A 24,967-nucleotide genomic window follows, 5' to 3' on the forward strand; every position below is an offset into this window, starting at 1 on the left:
AGAGACATTTAGCATGTAGTACTAATACGATAGTGCTGACAAGCACTGCTTTCTTCAGTCTGTTCAAAGACGGTCAGCTGAGCTGCCCTAGAAGTTATTGTGTTGGAAGCAATGCAGCAATTCACCGCAGTAAATTTTAAAGCAACGTTTTATAATTAAAAAATGAGCCTCCTGAGTACTCATAAATTTCTTCACCACGCTTTGGAATTAATGTGCTTATTTCACTGAAAAACACCACTTGCAACTCTAGACCAAATATTTCATATAGCGAATGACACAAAACAAGATTATGAATCTAAAACTGGGATGATTCATTCACTTTCCAGCTTACTATTTCCTTTCAGAAGATGTGAGGCTGTTGTATACTTCCTGAAAACTGCCTTGTGAACTACTGGGTTAGTTTCTACATTATGTTCTGGTCCAATGATAATCACAGTATCATAGAATGGTTTGGGTTGGAAGGGACCTGCAAGATCATCTAGTTCCAACCTCCCTCATATGGGCATGGACACCTCCCACTAGACTAAGCTATTTAGGTGAAGACAACTGGCTTCACCCAGGGACTTGAAGAGGACGGCACCCATCACCATCCCTGGAAAGGACATTCTTCCCAAACCAGAAATAATCTCATTCATTCTAGACTAAGGCAGCAACCCACTGGGTACTTGTCCATATGAAAATCTAGTTCAGAAAGTTTTAAGGACTTCTGAGAGTACGCCTTGTTGCTGAGTTAATGCCTGATAAAACATTCTCAACTCAAAAACCTCTGAGAATTTCATTTATTATATCCGTATACACCCCTGCTAGAGCTGTTCCACCGTTTTTAAACTGTAGAAAGACACCAACACTGCTGTTTCTGCTTGACCCTCTCTCCTTCAACTCCTCCTTTAATACAGTTTCCTTAAATAAGCAAATGGCAGTGATATCTGAAATAATTCTGACCCCATTATGAATCATCTACACCCAGCCCACGCACTTCCCCTCTGCAAAGGCCCTGAGTCACAATTCCTCTCTTTCCACTGGAGGATTCCCAGTGCAAAGCCAAGCAACCTGCCCATCTCAGCAAAGAAGGAGCAAAAGTAGATGTTTAGCTACGTACTAATGGGACTAAATTCCCACTCAGTTGCTGACTGATTAACTGCACCTTCAGGTATCTAACATTCAAAGAAAGAAGAGTCAAAATGGGTGAAATTAAACTTTCTTATGCATTTGACAGGAAGGGAAAGAACAACATGATCTAAATTTGGCCACATATTTTACTCCTAAGGTTTCAACCAATATTCATCTTGGATCTCTTCTCCTAGAACATACCATCAGCAAAGCAAAAATAAGCCATAATCTCTTCCTCTGAAGTACAACTCCAGCTAAATACACCTGCAGATAGCTCAAATATCAGCTTAATTTAAGGAGAAAAATATGTTTGCACTTGGATGCTTTTCAAGGAACACACACACACATCCTATGGGGGAAAGGAGCAAAGTTCCCAGTTTGCATTCCAAGGAGCAGCCAGTCCGCTGCACTGTGACAAACTGTAACAGGGCTGCCAGGAACACACTTGCAGAAGATTTCAAAACACAACTAGGCAATCTTAACTGCAACTTTATAGTTAATAAAGATCACGAATAAGGAATTCCATACCTTTTCTCAATAAAATCGATTACAAGTTTTTCATAACATAATGTAGGTATTTTTACAATAATTATTTGACTATGACATATTCTAAGAATGCTACTTCAAGCAAGAGTGGGTAATGGACCAATGTTTCCTTCCAAATCAAAACTATTTCATCAGCCTTTTCAAGAAGATAATGACAGCTGCAACTCATTGTCAAATGCCTCCATCAGAAATTCTAAAGCACTTCACACATTAAAAATATATCACGTTTTCACCTCAGACCAGTTAGCAAAAAAAAACCAACAACAAACAACCCCAAAACCTGAGAGGCTGAGAGATATATATCTTTTTAATATATAATTTTGTAAATGTTTTCTGAAACTGGAAACATATCAAACCAGAATTTCCCATTCTTTTAAGTGCCTCTGTAACGACACAGAACAGAAAATAGAAAGATGTTTGACCTCTGATCTGTCTGCTGCAATAAGAGGGTGACCTTGTGGCTGCAGAAAAGTTGCAGGTGCCTCCTGACAACCTCCTTCTGGCTCTCAGAGTCCTAATAAGGATGTAAGTTGGAAGCACTGACCTAAAAGCTCAGGCAAAAGCTTGCAAGCCTAAGCTTTCCTTTACTAACATAGCACAAAGGCACACACTGAGCTTTGCATAATAAGGACCCATCCAAAAAACCACATTTATTTGCTGGATCAGAAACCTCACTACCCATAGCAGGAAGCGGAAAAATCTAAAAGGAAAGGAGAAAAAAAAAAAAAAGAGTAGTGGGTTTTGGAGAAAAAAAAACCCAAACATATATTTATGTATATACACACATGTATATATGCATACACCCACATACATATATATATTTATTTGTTCTTATACAGATATAGGGAAAAAAAATGGATAAAGAAGCTGACAGTAATGAGGCCAAGCAGCACATCTTTACAGTGAGAGGGGGTGGCTTAAGGAGCTCTCTCACTTGTGCAAAGCAAAGCATTCCCAAAGAATCCATGACAAAGAAACACAACGAGTACCGGCCCTGCATTACTCCCACCCAGAAATAGGCCCTATTCCCCCATGTCTCACATCCAGCTCACTGCTCCTTTCTTTTTCTCTGAGTGCCCTTCGGGAAGAGTTAACACCTCTCACTTCTCAGCCCTCCAGAAACTACACTTGGGCCATCTCCCAAAGACAGATACAGATGTGTTGTTTTGATTTAAGTCCCTTTGTTTTCTGGAGTTTCTAAGCATTCCACTCGAATCTCATCCAGTAAAACAGATTTACAATTATTACAGAAGTGCAAGGAATCCAATATTGCAACTCATGTTTGATTCCTTCCTCAAGCAAACCCATCTGAGAAAGCATCATTGTTCCAAACCAGTTAAAGTACATTATCTCTACTGTGAGCAGCTTACTTCATGGTATAGAAATGCCTCCAAGCATTTATCGTTTTGTAGAGATCTTTTGTAGTCCGCCTTCAACAGAAGCCAGCCATACTCACAAAGCACAGCAGTGTCCAGAGAGGCACCCTGATAGTCCAGAGGAGCTGCACCACCTAACACGACTGTATTAATATTAAAAACAAACAAAAAAAACAACCCTCTAAAAAAGATCAGTGTTGCTTGTAACCAGTTTGCAGTCACATTCCCACCATCTCAACAGCTTTAGGCTCCATTTCAGATTCTTCAAGCACCGACAGCCCTGTTCCCTGGCTGTTGTAAGAGCCACTATCTGCAGAACTGGCTTTGGTAATACAGGCTGAACAGAATCATCACTAGCAGAATTAGTCACTACATTTCAGGTATTTACTTGAACCACGGCAGAGAGATCAGAAGGTGTAATGGAGACTTATATGTCAGACTCAGTAAAGATCTACTCCTCACTACTCATGAAGTAGCCCAGGATGGGTAGAGCCTTGGTTTTTAATTCATAAGGTCCCTCAGTCTCCTATGAGGCTGTGCTGAATACATGCTGACTGTTACTTCTAGCGGACAGAAACATTTCTAATCTGTTGGTACTTGCCAGCTACAAACTAGCATATTGGTTTCACCTGAGCTGTCCAGTAAAACAAAACAAAACACACCCTATAACACTGGATGTTTACAATGCTTGGACAAACTTAAGATTACACCAGAAACTTCCTTAACTCCCTGCTTCTCCCAAATTCTTCCTCTGTGTCGTCTATGCGGACTTTGCTTCCAGGGGCATTACCCATATGTCTCTTGAACACATACACACTGAAAAGTGAAGATGCCTTTAAGACATAAGCTGACGCCAGAAAAATGTGATAATTAAAATTATATAGCTTAAAACTTGTCTATACTCATTAGGACAATTCTCTTCCTTTAATTAGCACTTAGACTTGAGTTCTCTACTACAAACAATGCTGAAAATAAATTACACATTGGCCACAACCGCTTGACCTAGCATTTGAAAATCAAGCCTGAACAGGCTCAATTATTAATCAATTACAAAACGGAATCAGCAAGTGCTGTGGGAATCTTTTTTGCTTCCTCAAAGATCTCCATCTTACAGCACTGTGTACATCCATACATAAGAGTCTTTGTTCCCAGTTTCACAGAAAAGGCTTCTCAAGAGACTGACATGGACAAACTCATCTGCCTGTAATGGAACTACTACTGGCACCCAAAGAAAAATCACTGTGCTTGTAACTACACAGAGCAACAAAATGGTACAAATAGATATTAGTTAGAAGTTGATAGAAACCTTATCAAATGAAGCTAGAGAAAGCTAAAGCTAATTAATTTACTACTTTTTTTCATCTTCTACACAGCACATTTAACACATGGTTGGTTTGCATAAGCAAGGATTAAATACTTAACCCTTGCTGTGGACATCATGTTGTGTGTACTGCAGTCACAGCTGTTATCAGAAGGCAAGCACCTGTCAAAGAGCTGCAGCCTAGAAAAATATGCCATATGATGGATGCAAGAGAACAACTAACTAATTAGGTTACCTAAAAAATGTATACTTTTACTTACTATTTCTAATGGCAAATTGATCTCTTCCTCTCCCCTTTACTTTAAAAATCATTTAAAAACCAAATATTCTATTTAGGTTGCTATGGTAGAAATTGGTTTATAAATACAATGCTGCTTAACATACATGGACATATATCCATATTAAGTATCCAAGCAGTATCCCCAGCTCAGCGGGAGGACTGCATACGTTAATAAAGGAGACACAGAATGAACCACCAAAATATTCATCCAAAAAAACAGCATTTTAAAATTAAGCAGACACTGCAGAAAAAAGATCACATTCACTGCACTAAAACTGAAACACCAAACTGTAACAGATTGTAATACTTACAATGTGTAAGAGCTTTAGCACGTCCACAAACCTATCAGAAAAGCAAGAAAAAGCAGGAAGTTAGATCAGAACTGTCCAATTAAAATAATCTGAGAAGCTGTTCAGCTCAGCACTGACACTTACACTTTCTCTGAGCTCATGATCTCCTTGGCAATATGGTAAACTTTTGTCTTCTTTCCAGCTGCTTTGCTCTGCGAAGAAAATTATATATTTCAGGTTAGTAATTCCTCAAATCCAACATGACTATTCAGTAATTATTTCTAATAATAATAAGTGTAATAAGTGTTTTATACTGCTTTGTAATCTCCTGCCTTTTCTGGATCCACGTATCAATTTAACTTGTAGCTGGAAATAACACTAATTGTTAGAAGCAGTTTTTATATAACTGTCAGCCTTTCTACTTCATTGTTACAGGAAGCACTGCTGCCATAATGAATGAAGCAGCGGGAAGTGACAATTATTAGTTAAATTAGTGAAAGTAATGAAGTATGGAAAATAAATGCATATTATACTTTTTATTCTCCTGATTATTACAGCATGAGCAGTATTTGCAGTAAACTCAAATGACTTTTTCAAACATCTTAAAAGAAACACAGACTTTATTGAAAAAGATGGAAAGAAAAAGATGTCACCACAGAACAGAAAAGTCAGCTTCTGGTAATTTACTAAAGAAGTTGCTACAATACGAAGCAGCTTTGTAAAGTTGAGTGAGCCTTATAATCTACCTGTGACACAGTTTAGATGTTGCTGGTTTTTACATACACAAATATAGCTTCCAAAAATCAAGGCTACTGTTCAACGTCAGATCGAAATGGACAGGAGTAGGAAAGCAAAAGGAGGCAGGCAATTATTTTTTTTCTGCACAATAACTCCCATGCATAATTTCCCTCAGACAAAATACACCTTTTTCCATCATAGCTCTCATGGTTTGCCATATGCCTCTCTATGGCCAGCTGTCACTACATCTACTACATATTCAGGCTTCCATTTCAATGGGCTGCAAAGAAAACATGGATGAGGAGGACTAAAATATCATGAGGTACAGAAAACACGCACAATCACAGCTGTGGGAAGGCAGTATTGAATATAGTAGGTACAGCCATTAAAGAGTTACTTGGAAAATCAGGTCTCAGTGACACAGCATATACGAACTTTTGGCTCATAAGCCCTACTGCTGCAAGATTCATCTATGGTAATGATTCTTATTATTGTTTTTAATTTAAATTTAACTGACGGTCCCAAAATGCTAAGTTAATTTCTAAATTCAGTAATCCAGTGCTGTACCACACGCATGCTAAATACATATTTTATTTATTTTAAGTACACACAAAGCTACGATTTTACTTCAAAAATTAAACCAATTTCCAAAAAGTAGTTAGATCTACCCTGTGAGGGTCAGTTGAAGGCAAGACTGCAATGATCGTCCTCAAGCCTCTGTCACGTTTTAGACAGCACAGCTGATACATTCACTGCAAGACTGAACTCACAGACACTTTCACTTTGCAAAGCAAGGTATCGCTGTGGTTCTGGTAGTTGCAAATTAGATGAAAATTAGTATTTTGAGAACAAGATGCTAACACTAAACAACTACAACATGTAACACCACAGTCCATTTTCAGCTCCCTTTGAAAGCCTTTTCACGTACCAGATGGCAATGAAAAGACCACTTGGCATTTGTTCAGCCAAAAGATCCTCTGAGCCCAGAAGGGTATAAATTAGAGTTGTGAAAGATCAGAACTGGGCTCCCTCTCAGCTGCGCTATTGGAAGGGAGCCTTGTGACTTCTCTAACAGGCAAAAAACATCAAAACACCCAGATGCTCGTGGTGGGGAAAAACAAAAACAAAACCAGCTGAAGGCCAAGGCAGGGATTGCTTCATTCTCTCGTGCAGCTGCAGGAGCTGTGAGGAAGCTGGAAGCAAGGAGCGGGTTGCGGCTAATCCCCAGCTGCCGGCTGCACGTGCCACAGTCCGGCTGGCGCGAGCCGACCAGCAGATGCTTCACAGTGAGCTCTGAATTATTTGTTGGTTGCTCACGTCCCATGAAACCTGTCTGCGAAGCCTCCTAACAAGGACATTTTACTAAAAACTCTGTCACAGAAGGTTGAGGGCATTTCTAAGGACACGCAGATCAGCAATTGCACATGCTCCTCTGATGGCCGCAAGGATGGTCCTGCCAGCCCTACAATGATAGGTCTCGCTTACTCACATATCACCTCCATTCAGCAACAAAGGAATAAAATAATGAACCTAAATACTGAAAATTAGGTTGAACCTTCTGTTTTTCAGGCCATTGAAAATGAAGAATTAAAAACTGATTTGGTCATATGTGTCCTGTGTGCCAAGCAGATTTACAGGGATCACTTACAGGTTAGTAAGCAGATAATGTGAACACAAGAAAGCTGCCTGCAGAGACAGAAGCGGTTACTGAAACACAGCCCTCATTACACGGCCAACCTCCTGATAAAGGACCCCCTATGCAAAATTGCAGCTTATAACAGATATTTCAGATGGAGGTCTTTGGACCTTGCCACATTCATCTTGCCCCATTCTTTGGGCTTTGCCAAGGCTGACAAATAAAACGATTTTACATTCAGTGCATGAGAGACATGATGCACTCCAGGATCTGTGAGTAGACAGCCTCCTTAAGATGTTTTTAAAACCCTGATCATTTTAAAGCTGAAGATCTGCAAATATACATCTGTGAATGTAACTATTAGAGGGGCACAGTAGACAGGACTTCAGCTCAGTGAAAGACAAAGAACAAAGACAAAGAGCAACACACTTTCCAATAGCATTTGTATAAACTTGGTCTCTTAACATTAGAATAATGCACACAAATCAAAGTTTTTTAAGTACCACAATAAACAATAAAATGGAGAAACTTTATATATCTATTTACATTGACTCAATGCTTGAAATTATCCCAACAGGTTCTCAGTAAACAGCACAGGAATGAGGAGCAGCTCCAGAAGATAAAGATGAAAAGATACCTGATCTTGAGAATCAGGCTCCCCTTTGCTGGAATCAGAATTTGTGTCATCATCTTCATCAGAACTGTTCATGATATCTTCCTCATCCGACTGAAGATCTCCTATTACCATGCCAGGATGATCATGGTGCTCTTCTAAGGATCTAAAATTAAAATATATACAGTTGGTAAAGATACCGCGTTTTATTGAGGTAAAGAGCCATCTGCTTTACCCTACAACCACTAGTGTGCTTGGTATCAGAAGCACTGAGTGCAGTAGCACTTCATCTGAATACAATCATGACAATGGTAGCATTTTCCACAGAGGACCCCCAACTCTGCAGTGTTTTATCTAATTTGGCATTTGTGCAGTACTCACTGATAGCAGCCAAAAGCCACAGGAAGTGTGGAGTATTTGTGTTATTTTTGTCCTTCAGAGTTTACTTGACAGCAAATTTGATAACTATTCTCTTTTTGCTACAACCAGCTATAGTGTAACGTTTGTACCATGTGCCAGAAGGATAAGGAACCAGCACGGTTGTTTTGCCTCCCTCTCTCAAAGCAATGGGACTTATCCAGATGCAGTACTCAGATTGGAGCTTTCTGTCTGGAATTTTAGATGCATGTATGTGTACAAGGTTATTTATCACTGCATAAGCATACATGTATACATGTACATCTGGGATGGACCAATAATTCTCAAAGAAAAGGAAAAAAGTATAGATATATATTTATTAAAAACTGCCTTTCCTGAGAGACAGACACCTTCCAGGTAGCTGTCAAAGCTATAGAATATAAGCATGTTCTGCCACTAGACAAAGATTACACAGGTCTCTTTTCATTAACTTCAGCTATATTTGCAACACAGAAATTGCATGAGACAGGCACGCAACCTTCTTCCTCTAAGTAGCATTGACAACTTTAACAGAGAAATGCATTTCTAGAAGAAAACAAGATGGGGTAGTAAAAAACAAAGATGAAGCTAAAATGGCTAGAGAAAGTAGAACCTGAGGCTTTCACGAAGTCATGTTTATCACATCAAATTCCTTAAGAATATCTAAAAACTGCAATTTACAGTCAAGCAGCATTGAAACTCATGAAATCGGTGTTCAGAGCTTACAAAAAGATGCTGGGATACCACAGGCTTATTGTAATATGAGACAAAAGCATTATCAGCTGTTCTGCAAAACATAAAGCAAATCCAGAAACCCTTTCCCCAAGGCTGTTCCAGCCATCACAAACATTAGTATACTGACCAACACGTGGTGTTGTGCAGCTGTCCTCTCTCACAGCTCCCCATTTCTTCCCATAGATGTCCTGAGACACCATACGTGTGGCTGAGACTTGTTTTTATTTTCCTAACTTTGAATCACTAGCAAGCAGAGATGGAGGGCCATTCCTTAGACTCACCATCTCCAAACACGATAGCCACCTAAAAGAAAACATGTCAGTGTGGATCCCATGGGAGGTGGCTGCTGAAGTAAAGGACACAGCTGTGTGAGGATGCTCTGGCAGCCACAGCAAGGTGTTGATTAGCCAATGCTCAAGGCAGTCTAAAAAACAAAAGCTGATTGCAAATGGACAGATATTTAGAGATGAAGACAAGATAAGCTGGCCTGTGGACAGACCTTGGTCAGCCATGAAGACACAGAAAAGACTAAAATAGCTTGGCTCTATTGAAACAAGACAGGAAGGACTAGGGAAACACCCAAGCACTTATTGTCTCCCATAGTTGAACCGGGGAAGGGGAAGAAGAGCCTACAGGATCATTGCTGAGTCCAAACAAGAGTCTGAGACAAGCCCAGGAGACAGCCAGGTGTTTCAGCTTGGAAACAGCCAACTTCAAGCAACAGTGAGTGGTCGCCAGAGAGACCTGGTGCAGAGGATGCCAGGAATGACTCCTGCAGGGACTCCAGGAAGGCAAAAACAGAGGCTTTGCTGTGGAGCTCCTCCTGCAGCTGCACTATCAGGGCTTTACAATTTCCAGTTGTTTTAGCTTCATCATTTCAGAAAATTCCTTGTCTACTCTAATTCACAGTTCCGTGACCCATTCATTTGAAAGCTCCCCAATCCCTTTATTTGACAGATGATATGCGTCTTTATTTAATCTGCAACATTCCAAAAGCAGATCTATCCTGCTTGATTCTAAACGCACAAAAGAAATAATTACAGTTATTTCTTTCTTTCCTATATAATTACTTAGTTTTACTTTGCACATCTAGAACTCAATCTAGAAATTGATCTCATCTGGAACTGTTTTTTCAAATGCAAAGTGTATTCAGCGCTTTATTTCTTACCACAACGGAATTCAGATTTTAGCTTCCCATTCATTATCATTTACCACAGTCAATAGACATCTTTTTGTCTTTTTTTCCTACCATTTGTATTTACTTTAACTGATGCTTCAATTTCCTATAACTAGGATCAATATATATATATATATTCCTCAATAATATATATATAATATTTTTTTTTCCAAGCTTGTGAAATCATACACCTTTTGCCTATGCATATTCTACAGGAAGACTCCCAGATTTCATGATCATTTTCAACCTAAATGTTTCCAGGCAACTATGCCAACACTTGAACTTTCAGAAAACTTGCCCTTTTTGAAGCCAGAAAGAATGATATTTGTAGGAGAGGCTGTATAATGCTTGCACAAACATAACCCGGTCATCATTTGATCCTCCTCATGAAGATTAAATTACATGGCTTATGTTGGGTGAATAATTTCCTAAATGCAAGATTAAGTTGCTTATTTAATATGAAGTCTTAGTTAAAAACTTGAAGTTTTTAATAATTAACTACAGGTGATTTAGGATGTTTAGTAAGTCTGCAGATTAGAGCTATTCAGCATATGTACTTATTTCTTCCCATGAATCACATTGACTCCCTTCTTGAACTCATGGTGCACATGCACCTGCTATTCCTGTAAAGGAAACTGTGGTTACTGAGAGAAACTGATCCACTAAATCTTTTTTACTGCATCTCCCCAAATGCCAAAGCACTTCAGAGCAACTCCTGTTCATCTTCATACTGCATTTCTTCACTTCACAGTCCCTCAGGTTCTTCCACCTAATAAACTTAGCTTTCAAGTGGTTTGTTTTGTGTTACCATTATTATCATTTTGTAAAACAAATCCACAGAGGATGAGCAGATGACAAATGTTCAAAAGGTACCCTGGACCATTTCTGGAATCAAGCAAGCTGCATGTTCAGAGATCGGATGCAATACTGGGAATGTGGGCAGATACACTCTGTGGTTTTGTCCTCTACTAAAACAACTGTGGCAGTGTCCCTATGTTGTCTGGCCTTTGGCAGACACACATGGGAGAACACGTGCCTCTCCTCATACCTTACCACTCAATCTCTCATCATAAACATTGCTTGATCAGAAGAAACGTAAAATAGGTCTGTATTTATCACATACTCTCCCAGTATTTTTACATCTTTAGTCATCTATATCACAAATATATGTATAGTTTCCTTAAAATTATTTCTAGACTAAGTGAAATTCCTTGTAGCCTATAGACCAGTTTGGACATAATAGCACAGGCATGTCTAGTAGTTGTTTTTTAAGCAACTCTTCCATCGGTTCACAGTATCCCTCAAATACCCATCTCTATCTTGCTCCCTCTTCATCAGGATTCTTTGTCCTACCAAGAGAAACTTCTGCATTATCAGTCATGTGAAACACCATCAGTGCCAGCTCACTGTGCTGCCTGCTGAGTAAGAACATCTTGTCATACCATGTGAGCAACCTACCTAAATATAGATATGGGGCTTTTTTGACACAAAAAACCAAAGAAATGCTTATTTTTTTGGTAATTGAGCAGTTTATGGGATGAAGCATATGCACTGTACCATACATTCCCAATCCAGTAGTAATGAAACAAAACACAATGGGCTTAGTCAGACATACAGCAAGATAAAACATTCAAAACCTATGCAACTGCCACCTGAGTTACCAGTTGAAAAGTAAATCATGTCTTTCCTAGCTTGAAAACACAACCAAAAAACCTTACATCAAAATAGTGCAAGCATTCACTCTCACATATCTGTCTTTCATGTTAAAAAAAAACATATATATACATGTGGTAGCTCCACAGTTTGTAGCTTTACAAACTAAGGTATTCCATTATCCAGTGAGGCTTGTAAAAGCAAAAAAAAATGTCAAAAACCTAAACCACCAGCATCTGTTTTTTTACAAGTTGTTTAAATAGTTAAGACTGGATCTGTAGGTTCAGATGTTTATGTTGATCAGGACAGGATTTATTTTTCTGTCTGGAAGAGCTTGGTGGCTGTTCTGTTTATTTGCATTATGACAGAAGCTCCAAACAAGCCTGAGGCCTTGCTTTCAGACAGTGTTGGTTTAGAACCTGCATAGGACACCGCAGCCTGAAGTCACAATAAACATTTCTGTGCTGGTTCTCAAATCATTTAGAAGGCAATTATTATCCTGAAGAAGACAACTTTAGCTTGCATTTCGTTTTCTGGTCTGTAATCTATCATAATCTCATCATTTACACTTGATATTCTCTGATGACAGTAACTATCAACCATCTTCATGTCTCCATGCTTTTGGTTTCTCATTCAGACATGCCAGAACAAGTGAGGATGAACCACTGTCTGGGCCGGGTTGCTTACTTATCTTAGTTATTCCTACAGCACCTGTCACCTCTTGGGTTAATGACAGGTGCATGGATGGGAAGAGCTCAAGTTGGCTTCATGTCTTTCCAGTGTGGTGGGCAGCGCTAGAAGTGCCATGGGCACTGCTGTGGTTGCGAGCACTGGGCACAGCTTGCCTTCTTGCAGACAAGCTACTAGAGCTCACCTACTTTGCCCAAAATGGTGCCTCTCTGCAGCCAGAGACAGAGTAACATGTCATCCCAAAAGCTTTTTACAAGGTTGCTTGACATTACACCCCTCATTCTGCCCAATGACAATTCAGTGGTTTCAATACATTCTTGGTATTATTGGGACTAACAGGAAGGGGGAAAAAAAAAAGGCAATAGATTAGCAGTTTTTTACAGGTTTGACTTTAGGGAGCACAGCAGGCAGCTTGATCTGCCTTTTCTTACTCTCTATTATTTATTTATTTATTTTTCTTCACAGTGAAAGTGACAGAGCCCAGAGACATTGTGGAGTCTCCTCAGAAGACGTTCAACACCTGCCTGGATGCCTGCCTGTGCAACCTCGTCTAGGGAGGCTGCTTTGCAGGGGGGTCGGACTTGATGATGTCCTAGAGGTCACTTCCAGCCCCTACAATTCTGTCATTCTGTGTTTCTGTGATTTTTCAGACCACCTACACAGACTGCTCCTTTAAGATCCATCTGTTACTCCTGTGATCCGTTCTTCCATAGATGATAATGCTGAGAAAAAAAATCAGACTTATATAAAAGATCATAAAAATTAACAATGAATGGTAAGCAAACAAGACCAATGACTATTTGTCTCACTTATAATTGCTCTGGTCTATTCTCTCCAGGTTGGTTATGGAACTTTAAGGATAGAATTACCAAATTGTTCCTCAATGATCACAGACAGAAAGCAGAAACAACCTTCCTCTGACTGAACAACCACAAGTGGAAGTGTTTTACCCCTGTAACAGCCATTGTATCCTGGCCTTTATCCCTGATCTGCCCCAGCTCACTCCTGGATTTTCAGGGCAGGGGTCTGGCTTGTCCCACCAGGCACCAGCAGCTGTCTGTGCATGGCAGGCACCTGACCTGTGGGCACAGGGCCATCCCAGCACTCACAGCCAGAAGCACTTATTTGTGTGGCCATTCTCCTGAGGTCAGGACAGTTGTTATTTCTTCCCTCCACAAGAAGGAAAAAATAAAAACTCTGATTCTCATCCTAAGTACAAATAAGCAAGACGTCTGTACCCAGTGCCGATGTCACCAGAGGCCTGCGGGGCCACGAGGCCACCTTTGGCCGCAGGCAGCCTCCTACAGCCCGGCAACGTTTCTCAGTTTCTGCTCTGCCAGACCGTTTGTTGACAGTTCCCTGCTCCATGCGCAGCCCTGCATAAACACACATGCATGCTTCAGATGTTTCCACCATCACCGCAGAAAAGTTGTGTATAAAAAAGACGTCTCCGTTTTAAAAGTCTCGGAGAAAACTATTCTCTGACGTGACTCACTGATCAATTTGATCGGGGAAACAAAACAGCTTCTGCCACATCGCAGAGGCCTGCAGAACCTCAATTCATCTGCCCAGCACCATGGCATATGCACAAGCCTGCCTCTGCCTGAGCTGCTGTGAGACACTGCTGTGCAACAAAGGACTCTGTGAAGGTTTAATAGGGCATGACCCATCCCAGTGCCACTTGCCAGCCTTCAGCCTTAGTACTGGCTAGTGAAATACAGCAGTAAAACACATGCATTTAAAACCCTGCCTTGAGGCTCACACAGGGGAAGGGCTCACTCTATCAGCTCTTCCGTCACCACCCAAAAATGTCAGCTATTTTTCACCTTCAAAGGCAGCTAAAGTGTAAAGTCTTTACATTATGTGCAGCTTTTTGCCTTCACTTATTGTGAATGCCATTTCCCAGCTCCCATTTCACAGTAACAGCTGCACATCCAGTATACTTGTGGCCAAGGCCTCCAGAAAAGCTCCGGGCATGGAAGTGCTCATAAACAGTATAGAGCATCATTTATAGTCAAGACTTGCTACTCATCTTCACCCAGCCATACAAAACACAGACACCAGCAACAACTGCTTACTGGGGAAGAACAGCAGCACCAAGAGAAGAAAACAATACTTAACTTTTCCAGGCACGTTAAAAAAATAAGAGATAGAGAAAGCACCACAGCACTGCAGCACACACCAAAGAGACTCCCAGAAAACTGTGACAGAGTCTCAAACTAAGCGTATCAAGTAAGAAAGGGGAAACTTGCACCACAGATTCCTATCAATACTAATTTAAACAAAACTGACCATGCCTTGCCAGGACCACTGTGAAATTCCAATGTTTAACTGCTATTCATCCACTAAAATCAAAGTCCATCTCTTGTATTGACCATTCATTACTCTTGTTAATATTTTTGCTTACTAGCTCTGAAATCAAGGCTGTAACACTTCTTCAAAATGTTGTTTGTTCTATTTAAAAATAACGTACAGCCTACCGGAGTGCAAGTTTTACGTGTCAGATACTTCCAAGATGACGAAAGAAAGCTAAATATCAGAGTACTCAAAAGCTAGTGACTTACAGCTAAAATAAACACAGCATGACTTAACTCTTATACACATGTCTGTCTGCATGCACGTTGGCTGGCACGGCTTCCTGGGCAGCCTGATGAAAAACACTGGATGGAGTATCTTGGTTGAAACCAGCACACACTGACTGCAGAGAATCACTGAGTTGTTTACAGGGTCGGGCTTGTGCTCTCTCTCTTTCTCCAGTCTTTTGCATAGATGAGTGGAATTCTGACACTTCCGAACTTTTCAGCTCATCTCAAAATCAACACAGAACACCTGATCCCCAGGAACACCAGTGGAAAAGAAAACTACCAACTTGCAGTTGAAATCACTGAGATCCTCAGCTCAGTCTGGAGCTGCTGAACTGCTGGTTCTGATAAAATTCATTTTTCTACTCACACGCACCTGGAGTTTATGGTTTTACTTGGCCCACTTTTGCTTAATTGGGTGGAACAGTTTTACATAAGCGCAAGGAGAATAATATCAAGGAAAATTAAAACTTGAGTAAAATTAATGTTTTTAAAAAGGAACTTCTTGGATTCCAGTATCTAAACAAACCTGCATTCCTTAATCTAAATTTTGTCCAGGGCATTGACACAGGGTAGCAGCATGCAGATCACTAAGTCCGTTCATTAAAACAATGGAACAAACATAAATGTGGGGTAAATTATGCATAATAATATATCACTGTTGACATTTAAATAAAAACCGAAGTTAATATTTTGACTGTTTTGTTTCCCAATGTTTATGTTATGCCAAAAACCCAACTGTTTTGCATATGTAATTACGTTAGACCTTGCTGCAGTTAGAGTAATACCACGCATAACAGTGTACTGAGGAGCTTCACAAAGACATTTCCTGAGCCAGTGCTGAAAATAACCCACAGGAAAAGGCTGTTGTTGAGCATATAAATGCATCTTTCATCAATTCCCATCGGAGATACTCTCTAAAACTACACGTTGGGAACCTGCAGCATACAGCACTGCTGGCAACTGAAGGCAGGGAGGCTTGCTCTTGATGCAGGGTGCAAGGCCAGCATCAGGTGACAAATGCTGTGGCAAGTTAGCTTCCTTCTTCTTGAGGAACAGCAAACATGTAGAAAGAATGCTGAAATCCAGAAAAAGGCAACCGTGGAGTAAAAGCAGAAAGAAAAATAAAGCCTTTTAGATTGCGGGAGTGATACTCATGCTCCCGTACCCACATGAGAAGGAGCGGGCTGAAAGGGGTGGCTCCATCCCTGATGGCCTCGGGGTTCCTTCAATGCCTTGTCACTGCCCCATGGCCTGCGAGGCCAACACGCCAGCCTGATACAACATCACTGGGAGGAAGGATGAGGACATCCTTGTTTTATAACAGGAAACAGCACAGCTACAGAATTTTTGCCATCTGTAGAGAGTGCTTCTTTGGTGGGAAATGAATGATAGCACAGTTTAACCTTAATGCATTTTCACTCAAAATGGCTCTTTTACTGCATATGGATGGCAAGTACACCAAGGCTAGTACATTATAATTTGCCAGACTGTACAAAACAGTGACATAAGGAGCCACACAAATACTTTTTGGATTTACCCAGCAAGAAGCAAGCATGTCCCAACAGGGCTGGCTTTGTCTTGACCACCACTGCTCCCTTCATATACACCAACACACCCAGCCCAAGATGGTCTTCAGAAAAAGCTAACATCAAGAAATTACACAACATCTATGTACTTGTGAAACTGGATAAATTAAAAAGCTTTTATCATTGCTCTTCAAAATCTGTTAAAAATTTCACCATGCACAGCATCTAGGTCAACTTGCACCTATTTCTTTCTACCCATTAACTGTGAGCACTTCAAAAGAGGACAAAAGATAAACCAAGACCACTCAGAAGACAAAAATTCTCTTTTGTGACAGTGTTGGAGATAGCGAGTTGTTTTAATTTCCTAAGGCTTTCCAAACATTTTCAAGACTGGACTGCACATGAGAATTGTAGACTTGTTTTCGGACAAAAGCAGTTTTCCAATTAACTTATCTCTTTTGGATCTGACAAGAAAGCACTGGGTCTCAGAATTTCTCCCAGCATTAAAACAGATGAAATCAGCACATCTCAAACCCATTTGCACAAGAATGTGTTAAAATTCATTTAATGCAAAGAAGTTCCTGTTTATTCTCATTTAAAAAAATGCTTGGTATACTTCTCCCAGGGTGCTTTAGAAGATACAAGCATTGTCCCAGATCATATATCTTCTTCTTCTAACATATGTATTTCATTTCAAGTGATATAGCAGACTACATTATAAGCCTGTATATCTGAAAACCACCCCAACGCTACATAAAATTCCTCCTCCAATTGGAAAATTAGACTGTGGAGACAAAAACTTGCATGAGACAATACACCCCACACATTTTCTTGAGCTAAAAATTCACTTTCCTTTCATGCAGTTTTCACTGCACTAACCTACCACTATGAAATACTTAACTTGACAATATAATATAGAGTATTTCCCAGGCCCAAGGACAACTGACTAGAGCAGATCTTCTGGAAAGAGAAGGAGCTCCTAGAGTGGCGTCCAGCCCTAGTATAAGGGTCGCTGAACATATGATGCACCTAAATCCTGCCCTGAGCTGAAAGCCAGCTGGAAGCACAGAGCTGAGAAGTGGATGCAACTAAGGAGCTGGTGGTGGGGAGTAAGGAACCTAACTACTGCAGATCAGAAACTAATCCTTTGTAACTATAAAGAGGCAGATGAAATCCAAAATCTACACACTTGGCCTCTACTCATAAGGAAATTATATTCTCTTTTTCTGAATGTTGTTAAGTGATGTGAATTATTATTTTTAACACGGGAATGCAAACAGAAGGACTTCAATACCTGAGAAGCATTTCATGCATTCAAATCTTAGGGTGTTTGAAAAATATTTTACAGTGCTGTAGAGACACCTCAGCATTTTAGGGATGTAGTGTTTCCCTCAAAAAGCTGCTGAGCAGGAACTTTGCAGCTGCAAGACACAAACAAAAAACTAGCACAGCCAGTCAGTAAACATTGCATTTATCTGGTGTGACACTGTTCCTAAGAAGCATGCCTCAAAACCCTAATGAAGTTCAGTACATCAAAGAGGAATGAATACCTATTAAAAGCCAAGTGCTTAATCACACAGATTTCATTACTAAATTCACTATTCCAGGAAGGCTTTCATGGAGACACAATTGACCTCTGGGGACTCAGTCATCAGAGCAGAATTTAGTCTTGATAACTAAACTTACATTTTGCACTGAGACGTTCATTTCTGGAAAATCAATGTGTTATTCTAAATCAGCACAGTTGGAGGAAAATAGGAAGCAGGGTATAAAGAAAGCAACACTAAGATCTCAAAGCATTGTTATCACATGGCACTCCCCCTCCACAGCCCTTTCAGAAGGAAAATCCTAGCAGGAAATACAATGACACAGCTATACATTTCATGCACATCTATTAGTAACCATGTGCAATTGCGAGATCTTGAAGGAACACTGTGAAAAGTAGCCAGGAAATACATCACGCTCTTCCTGAAGGGTGAAAGAACGGACTCACTGAACTGGAAGAATAATTCCATTGCCAGAAACTATGCAAAAAATGCAACAAGGTAGCCCACAGAATCCAGAGAAGTTTCTGTTTTCTGCACCATGACATATGTTTCAAGCCATTTTTGCTTTTCCTCTGCATTTTTAAACTACTAAACATTGGTATGTTCAATTTTACTTTTGGTGTTAAGGAAGATTTTGCCTCCTTCTTCAACACAAAGTTTGTTCCTGAGAAGGATAACAGATGTATAAATATTTCTCTTTTATTAAGAAGTGTTACTTCAAAACAGAACTGTTTCAACTGCTGGTCTCTGGCAGTACTAACAAGAACGGCTGTGTTGGTACGAGCAGCATTGACCTTTCACTCACATTTCAGGCCTCAAAACCACAACACTTGGGAAAAAAACAAAACAAAACAACAACAACAAACAACAACAACCAATAAAAAGCTGCTTTTCATGCTGTTACCAGCAAGCAGACAGTTATATTTGAAACTCATTTTACATGTTAACTGCACATTATCAATCCCACAGCATCTGCTCCTTGCTCACTTCACAGAATCCTCATAGCACCAGGTGTACCCTTGCTAGCCATTTTAAAATGGCTGTCAAAGAGGTAGAGCAGGGCAAAATAAACAATCCTTAAAAACTATTTCAAGAGACTACTTTATTTGACTGAGTAAACAATACATGGATTATCTGCTACAGAAGCTCTGTGAGATGGTCTGTATTCAGAATATTCCCCTGAGGTGCTGATAGCCACCTGGGCCCACCGGCCTCCCCTGGCCAGCTGTGCCTCTCCCCATGGCTCACAGCCCACCACAGGACACTAACTTCCCTCCTCCTAAAGCCAAACCCCACAGCAGTAGCAGGAAGGCCAACATCAAATAGCTCAAAAATCAAGTGGCTAGCAACAACCGATACCCACACTATTAATTACCCAAGCCTGCCATTCTAGATTTAAATTCCTAGGGGGAGGCCAAAGCAAATAAAAAGCATCTGAATTTAGTAAGACATATGAATTCAGGCTAAAAACAACACAAGCTATTAACATTCTCCATTAAAGCCTACCGGTTTCACCAGATGGGATCAGAAGGAAACTTCTCGGTAGCTGCTGAAGCACTGGGAATTTTCTATCTTCCTCCACAAAAAAAAAGAAAACATAACATTGGGTACACCCTACTGAACTCTTCTGGAAATGACAAACTTTGTGTTTCAAATGAATATTCTGCATATATGCTGTATGAATAGAGGTGTAGGGACTGTGGATCTGTATGCTGGCTTTAATCGTAAGAAAAATTACATCCCATTAGCAGTGCATTACAGAAATTCTGTTTTCTTCAATGCATGGAAAAAAGGTAAGCACATGTTCTGACAGGTTGAGAAAATGCTAGCAGTAATTATTACAATAACATTGGCACTGTTTCTCTAACCGGTTTTATAAAGTCACTTGGCACAGGGAGTGATACAAGTTTCTTAAAGAGCTATGCAGAAAGGGGAGATGGCATTGATAAAGAGGCTTCGAGGAGGTGGGGAAATAATGGATGAGAAAACTAGCAAAATTACCTGCTTGGCTCTGGCTGCACAAGCACCCCAGCATCTTCCAAGCAGAGCTGAAACCAACCCTGGCACTTGCTCCTCCATCTCCAGCTGACCTGCCCACGTGTTCCCATTTGCTCCTTGGGATTTCTTTGTCCCCTGCCTTATTAAAAGTAATTTCATGCATAAATGATTCCCTATGGCAGATTCTGACTATGCAATCTAGTTTAAAATAATGACTTAAATGAAGTATCTGGATTATGCTTTTCTATAGGTGCTTTCAAAAGAAAAACAACACAAATCCAGTCCTTCCAAAAACACCCAGCTTAGGAAGTGAAAGTACAGATGTGCTAGGGTGCAAAAGATCACTCAAACCCTTAAATCACTGTTGGTACCAAGGAGGTGTGGAAAGCAAGTAGTTATAAACCTCACACACTCTTCCAGGTGAGAAAACTGGGGAGCCACTGTACACACATGCCTGTTGTGCCTCATTCATCCAACAAAACATTTCTTCATGTTTCATAAAGCAAAGACAGACACCTGAGCCACAATCACAACACAAACCTACAACAGATCGAACACATAAAATATATCCTTCTTTAAGTTTGGTCTTGCTCTTCTTAGGTAAGCCAAAGCAAGAGAATACTAAAAGAATTGGGTCAACACATCTAAAAGATACCCAAAAACTGTGTTTAAACAAAAAGTCATGAACTCATAGCACTAAAAGAATGCAAAGATGAAAACAAGAAGCAACCTGCTGTAAACAAGAAAAATATTCAACAAACATATGAGCAAACATACCAATGCCAAAAGCTCATAGCTAGAAATCCTGCTTCCCACAATAAAGCTTCATGCTTTCCATCAGTCCAATGTATCAGCTCTATAAACAGTTACCAAAGGATGCCACTTAAAATATTCGTCTCCTCCTCTAAAAGAGAACATGCTCCTCCAGAGGATGGCAAGCTGAGTTTCAGAGTGTACATTTGCTGTGCACGCATCCAGAAAGAACCTTAGTGAAAAGTAACGTTAAATGTGATCATAAGCTAGCTCATTTGTTCTCATCAATATGCATATACTCTCAAGAGTATAACGAAGCTTGCTGGGAACACCGAATTATACAGGCTACCTATTTTGTTTAAATCCTTCACACTGCCATGAGACAAACCTCAGGGATCTGTAAGACCGACAGACCAGCTGAAGTTACAAAGTTAAGTAATACTAAGCTGGGTCAAAACAATGCTTCACCCGTTACCACCAGCAGAATGTGGGAACCCACTGCTCCACATGGCCCACTCTTCTTGCCAACACCCACAATCACAACACCACAGATACTACCAGGCCTGCTCCCCCCTGCTCCATTTAGCATCTGTTATAGACATATCCGTGAATCAGTCCAATTCCTTTTTGAATTTGCTGATACCAACTATCTCCCCTATCTGCTGGGACAACAAAGGCACAGCACACTCCCTTCCCTGCAGCAAGTGTTTTCTTTCACCTGTCACAAAACCCCGTGTTTTAGTAATGTTTTGTATGGGTCACACAGAACTCCTGCACTTCCACTAATTTTATTGCATCCATGAGCACAGGAAGGTACAAAAGACTCCGTGCACTCAGGGAGAAGCAATATCTTTTCTTACACCAGAAAAGTTTTCAAGACCCAGTGAAGAATTTGCATACCCAAAAGTTTGCCTGCTTTTTCCAGCTGTATCAGCTGATCTAAAAATATATTCATTTCCCCTACAAATGTAGCAACTATGCACTCTATGAACATTTATTCCACTTCATCCTGAGACCAGAGTAAAGTTAATTCCTTCCTATTTAAGTGCTCTTGGATACAAATATGTGACTATATCAAATTGTTTTAATTAAATCTGGGAAAGCGCATGCATGTATTTCCCAAATTTTGATCACATATGAAGAATAAGTAGCTTATTTTTCCCCTTGACTCCTTTCACCAAGTTCAGTTTTCAGAACTTCAAAAGCAAATGCAAAGTCAGTGACTGCTCTGCTGACATCTAATGAAAGGGATGTAGCCTCTAGGGTCATCCTCTAAATGTGTTTACAACCACCAAAGCTGCAAGTGAGATGTTCAACCACCCCTTTCTCTTTTACCTGCCATGTCTCACACGCCTGCTTGTTGCTTGAAAAGACTCCTCCACCTCATACAAGCTGGGACTTGGGTCTTCCACACGGCTGGAATTTTGCCATTCCAAACACAGATTTTTACCAGCACCCATAGCAAAAGGCAAGTTCTCATACTCCGGTATTTCCTCATAGTGACGCAGGTTCTCATATTCAGGAGCACAATTGCTGGTTACAGAATTCAAATGCATTTGGGACAGATTCTCTCCAGGCAGTGAGTGCCCATCTAAAGACTCCAACCTTTGGTTACTTCGCATCTCAGGCTGGCTTCTGTTTCTCTGCCTCTTCTTCTGGAGTGCAGGACTACTTATTTCTACAGAACGCGCCTTGGCAGATTTCGCTTTCCTCTCACTGCCTACAGATGCTACGTGCCGGTTGTTACCATTCCCATACCCTTCCCCAGTGGAAAGGTTAGCAGTAGAACTATCCACTGACTGGCTGCCTTTAGACAGAAATTTCTGGAAGTCACTTTTCATTAAGCAAACTGACAATTTCACATTGAGAAACTTTTTCAAGCTGTTTTTTTTCTGTGTGTCTTTGCAAGGCTTGTCTGTCCTTTCCATGTCCACAGAAGAGAGAGATTTGGCTCTGGGCTTTGTCACAGCACTCACGTGGCTCAAGCTGGGAGCAATGCTAGCAGTTTTTAATGACTCTGAATTTCCTGAAAACGGAAGAATAGGGTGAGGTAACTTCCAGACGGGTTTCTCAGAGGAATGTTTGGGTATGTCACAGGATGATAGTGCACCTTGCTTCCTAGCTGGAGTGTGTGTGAAGTGAGATCCTTCCAGAACGCTGTTTGATTTGTCTTCAGAGGAGGTATAGGAACTTTTCTCAACCAGCTCTGCTGATGCAGCTTTTTTCAGCACTCCAGCAGCTGGTAGGCTGTGCCGCTGTGGTTTCTTAGGAACGGCTTTTGGAGAACTTTTGTCCTTGATTTTAGCTTCCCTATCTTCCACTTTTTGTAGGGAAACATGGAGGCTATTAGTAGCAGGTGACTGCTGGCTGCCAGTTAGTTTTATTTGCTTTGGCAAACTCATGGACAAAGCATCACATCTGATAAAGCTAGTCCTTTTGTCCACAGTATCTGGCATACTAGAATCATCTGTCATCCTATCCACTGAGCTACCGAAGTTATGGTCTATATCTAAGGAACATTCAACATTTTCCACCAAATCAGAAGTTTTATGTGATAACTGAGGTGAAAGATTTTGCAGTGTTGACTCTTCGGTACCAGCAGGCTCCTTTCTCAGATGTATCCTGTCTGCGGTGCTTTGACTTATCTCAGATTTTTCAGGATTAAGCGCTTCTGTATGATTGTTATAGCAAACGCTCTGACCAAGGATGTTAATTTTTGCTGGCTTTTTAAAGCTGTGTTCAGCAGGACCAAAGGAATCAGTCTCTGAACTAGATGGTTCCTTTGCTCCTTCTCCTATGCTGTCCATGCCATCCTGACGGACTAGACACGCAGCACGTGGCTTTCTTGGCTTAGGGGTAGGAAGCATTTTTGAGCTCAGGACTGAACATGTTTCAAAGGAAGTTTTATCAGTGTCTATTTTCATACCCGCTTCACCTGAAAACAAACTACTGCTATTTACATTTTCATTTTCAAGAATTTCCTGGTTCAGTAGGCAAGAACAACTGTTGTGATTTTCATTCAAACCAGGACAAGTTTCAGATGTCTGAAAGTCATCTTCAGCGAGCTTACTGCCAGTATTTTGTTGCTTCCCATTGGATACCTTAGAAGAAGATGACTGCTCAAGTTCCATAAACTCTATTTTAACATCGTTCCTGGAGCTGTTGCCATCCCCTTTGTAAAGTTTGTCTGCATACCTGTGCCTCACAGGACTTCTGTTGGGGAACATACCATGAGTTAAAACGTCTTTAAGTTTCTCTTCCAAAATGCTGGCTTTCACAACCACCTGGTTTTTACTTGCTGTTTTTTCACTGGGACTACTCCCCAGAGCCAGTGCAGTTTTTTCATCTACTTTGATATTCTCTAAGTTTTCAAAGTGCTCAAGAATGATCTGAGTTTTACAAGTGTTCTCCCCATTTCCAAGCTTATGAAGGCATTCAAATTTGCAAGTTGACATTGGCAGAATATATGCTGTGTTATCAGTACTCCCTTCTGAGACTTCATTTTTATAGTTCAAGTGGTCCAGTGTTTGAGAAGAATCTCCTCTGTGTTCCTCAAAGCTTTTGGTGCCTTTCCTTGCACAGGATGGAGGCTTAACTTCTGGAATGGATGAGCTCTTGAGAACCTTCGGTTTCGGTGCAATAGCTGGCTTAGTTTTCCTTGTTGCTGCTTGTAAAACACCAGAAAGCACAACATCAGGCTTTGGTGCAACGGGTGGAGGTGTTGCCTTGTGTCCTACTGCAAATTTTGGTTTGGGGGCCACAGGCGGCTTCTTAATTTCTAGGAAGAATAGAAAACAAAGATGTTAGTCACCATCAGCCTACAGAACAACTTCACCTGCACCACAAGACCACAGTCTTGTAAAATTTAAATCACATCACCAACAGGATATTGGTATTATATATGTATATATTTTTCTCCTAAAAGCATGCCTCCTCTCCCCACAGTTGCTTTTTTGCGAGTTGCCTTTCTTCTTTTTAATAGGTCCAAACAAAGGGT

General features: G+C 40.5%; 1 protein-coding gene across 4 annotated transcripts in view; it reads right to left on the bottom strand.

Moving 5' to 3' along the window:
- Nucleotides 1-24,967, bottom strand: part of FGD6 (FYVE, RhoGEF and PH domain containing 6) — a 66,929-nt gene that overhangs the window by 33,226 nt on the left and 8,736 nt on the right. For all 4 annotated transcript variants that reach the window (XR_011905830.1, XR_011905832.1, XM_072356573.1 and 1 more), the window contains exons 2-5: nt 22,306-24,748; nt 7,935-8,076; nt 5,068-5,135; nt 4,945-4,975 (exon numbers count right to left, since the gene is read on the bottom strand). Coding sequence is in view for 2 of the 4 variants with exons in the window: in XM_072356573.1 (XP_072212674.1) it covers nt 4,945-4,975; nt 5,068-5,135; nt 7,935-8,076; nt 22,306-24,748 (2,684 nt within the window). In the remaining 2 variants the exon portion in view is untranslated. The remainder of the gene's footprint in view (nt 1-4,944; nt 4,976-5,067; nt 5,136-7,934; nt 8,077-22,305; nt 24,749-24,967) is intronic.

This window comes from Excalfactoria chinensis, chromosome 1, assembly GCF_039878825.1.
Source record: "Excalfactoria chinensis isolate bCotChi1 chromosome 1, bCotChi1.hap2, whole genome shotgun sequence".
NCBI lineage: Eukaryota > Metazoa > Chordata > Aves > Galliformes > Phasianidae > Excalfactoria > Excalfactoria chinensis.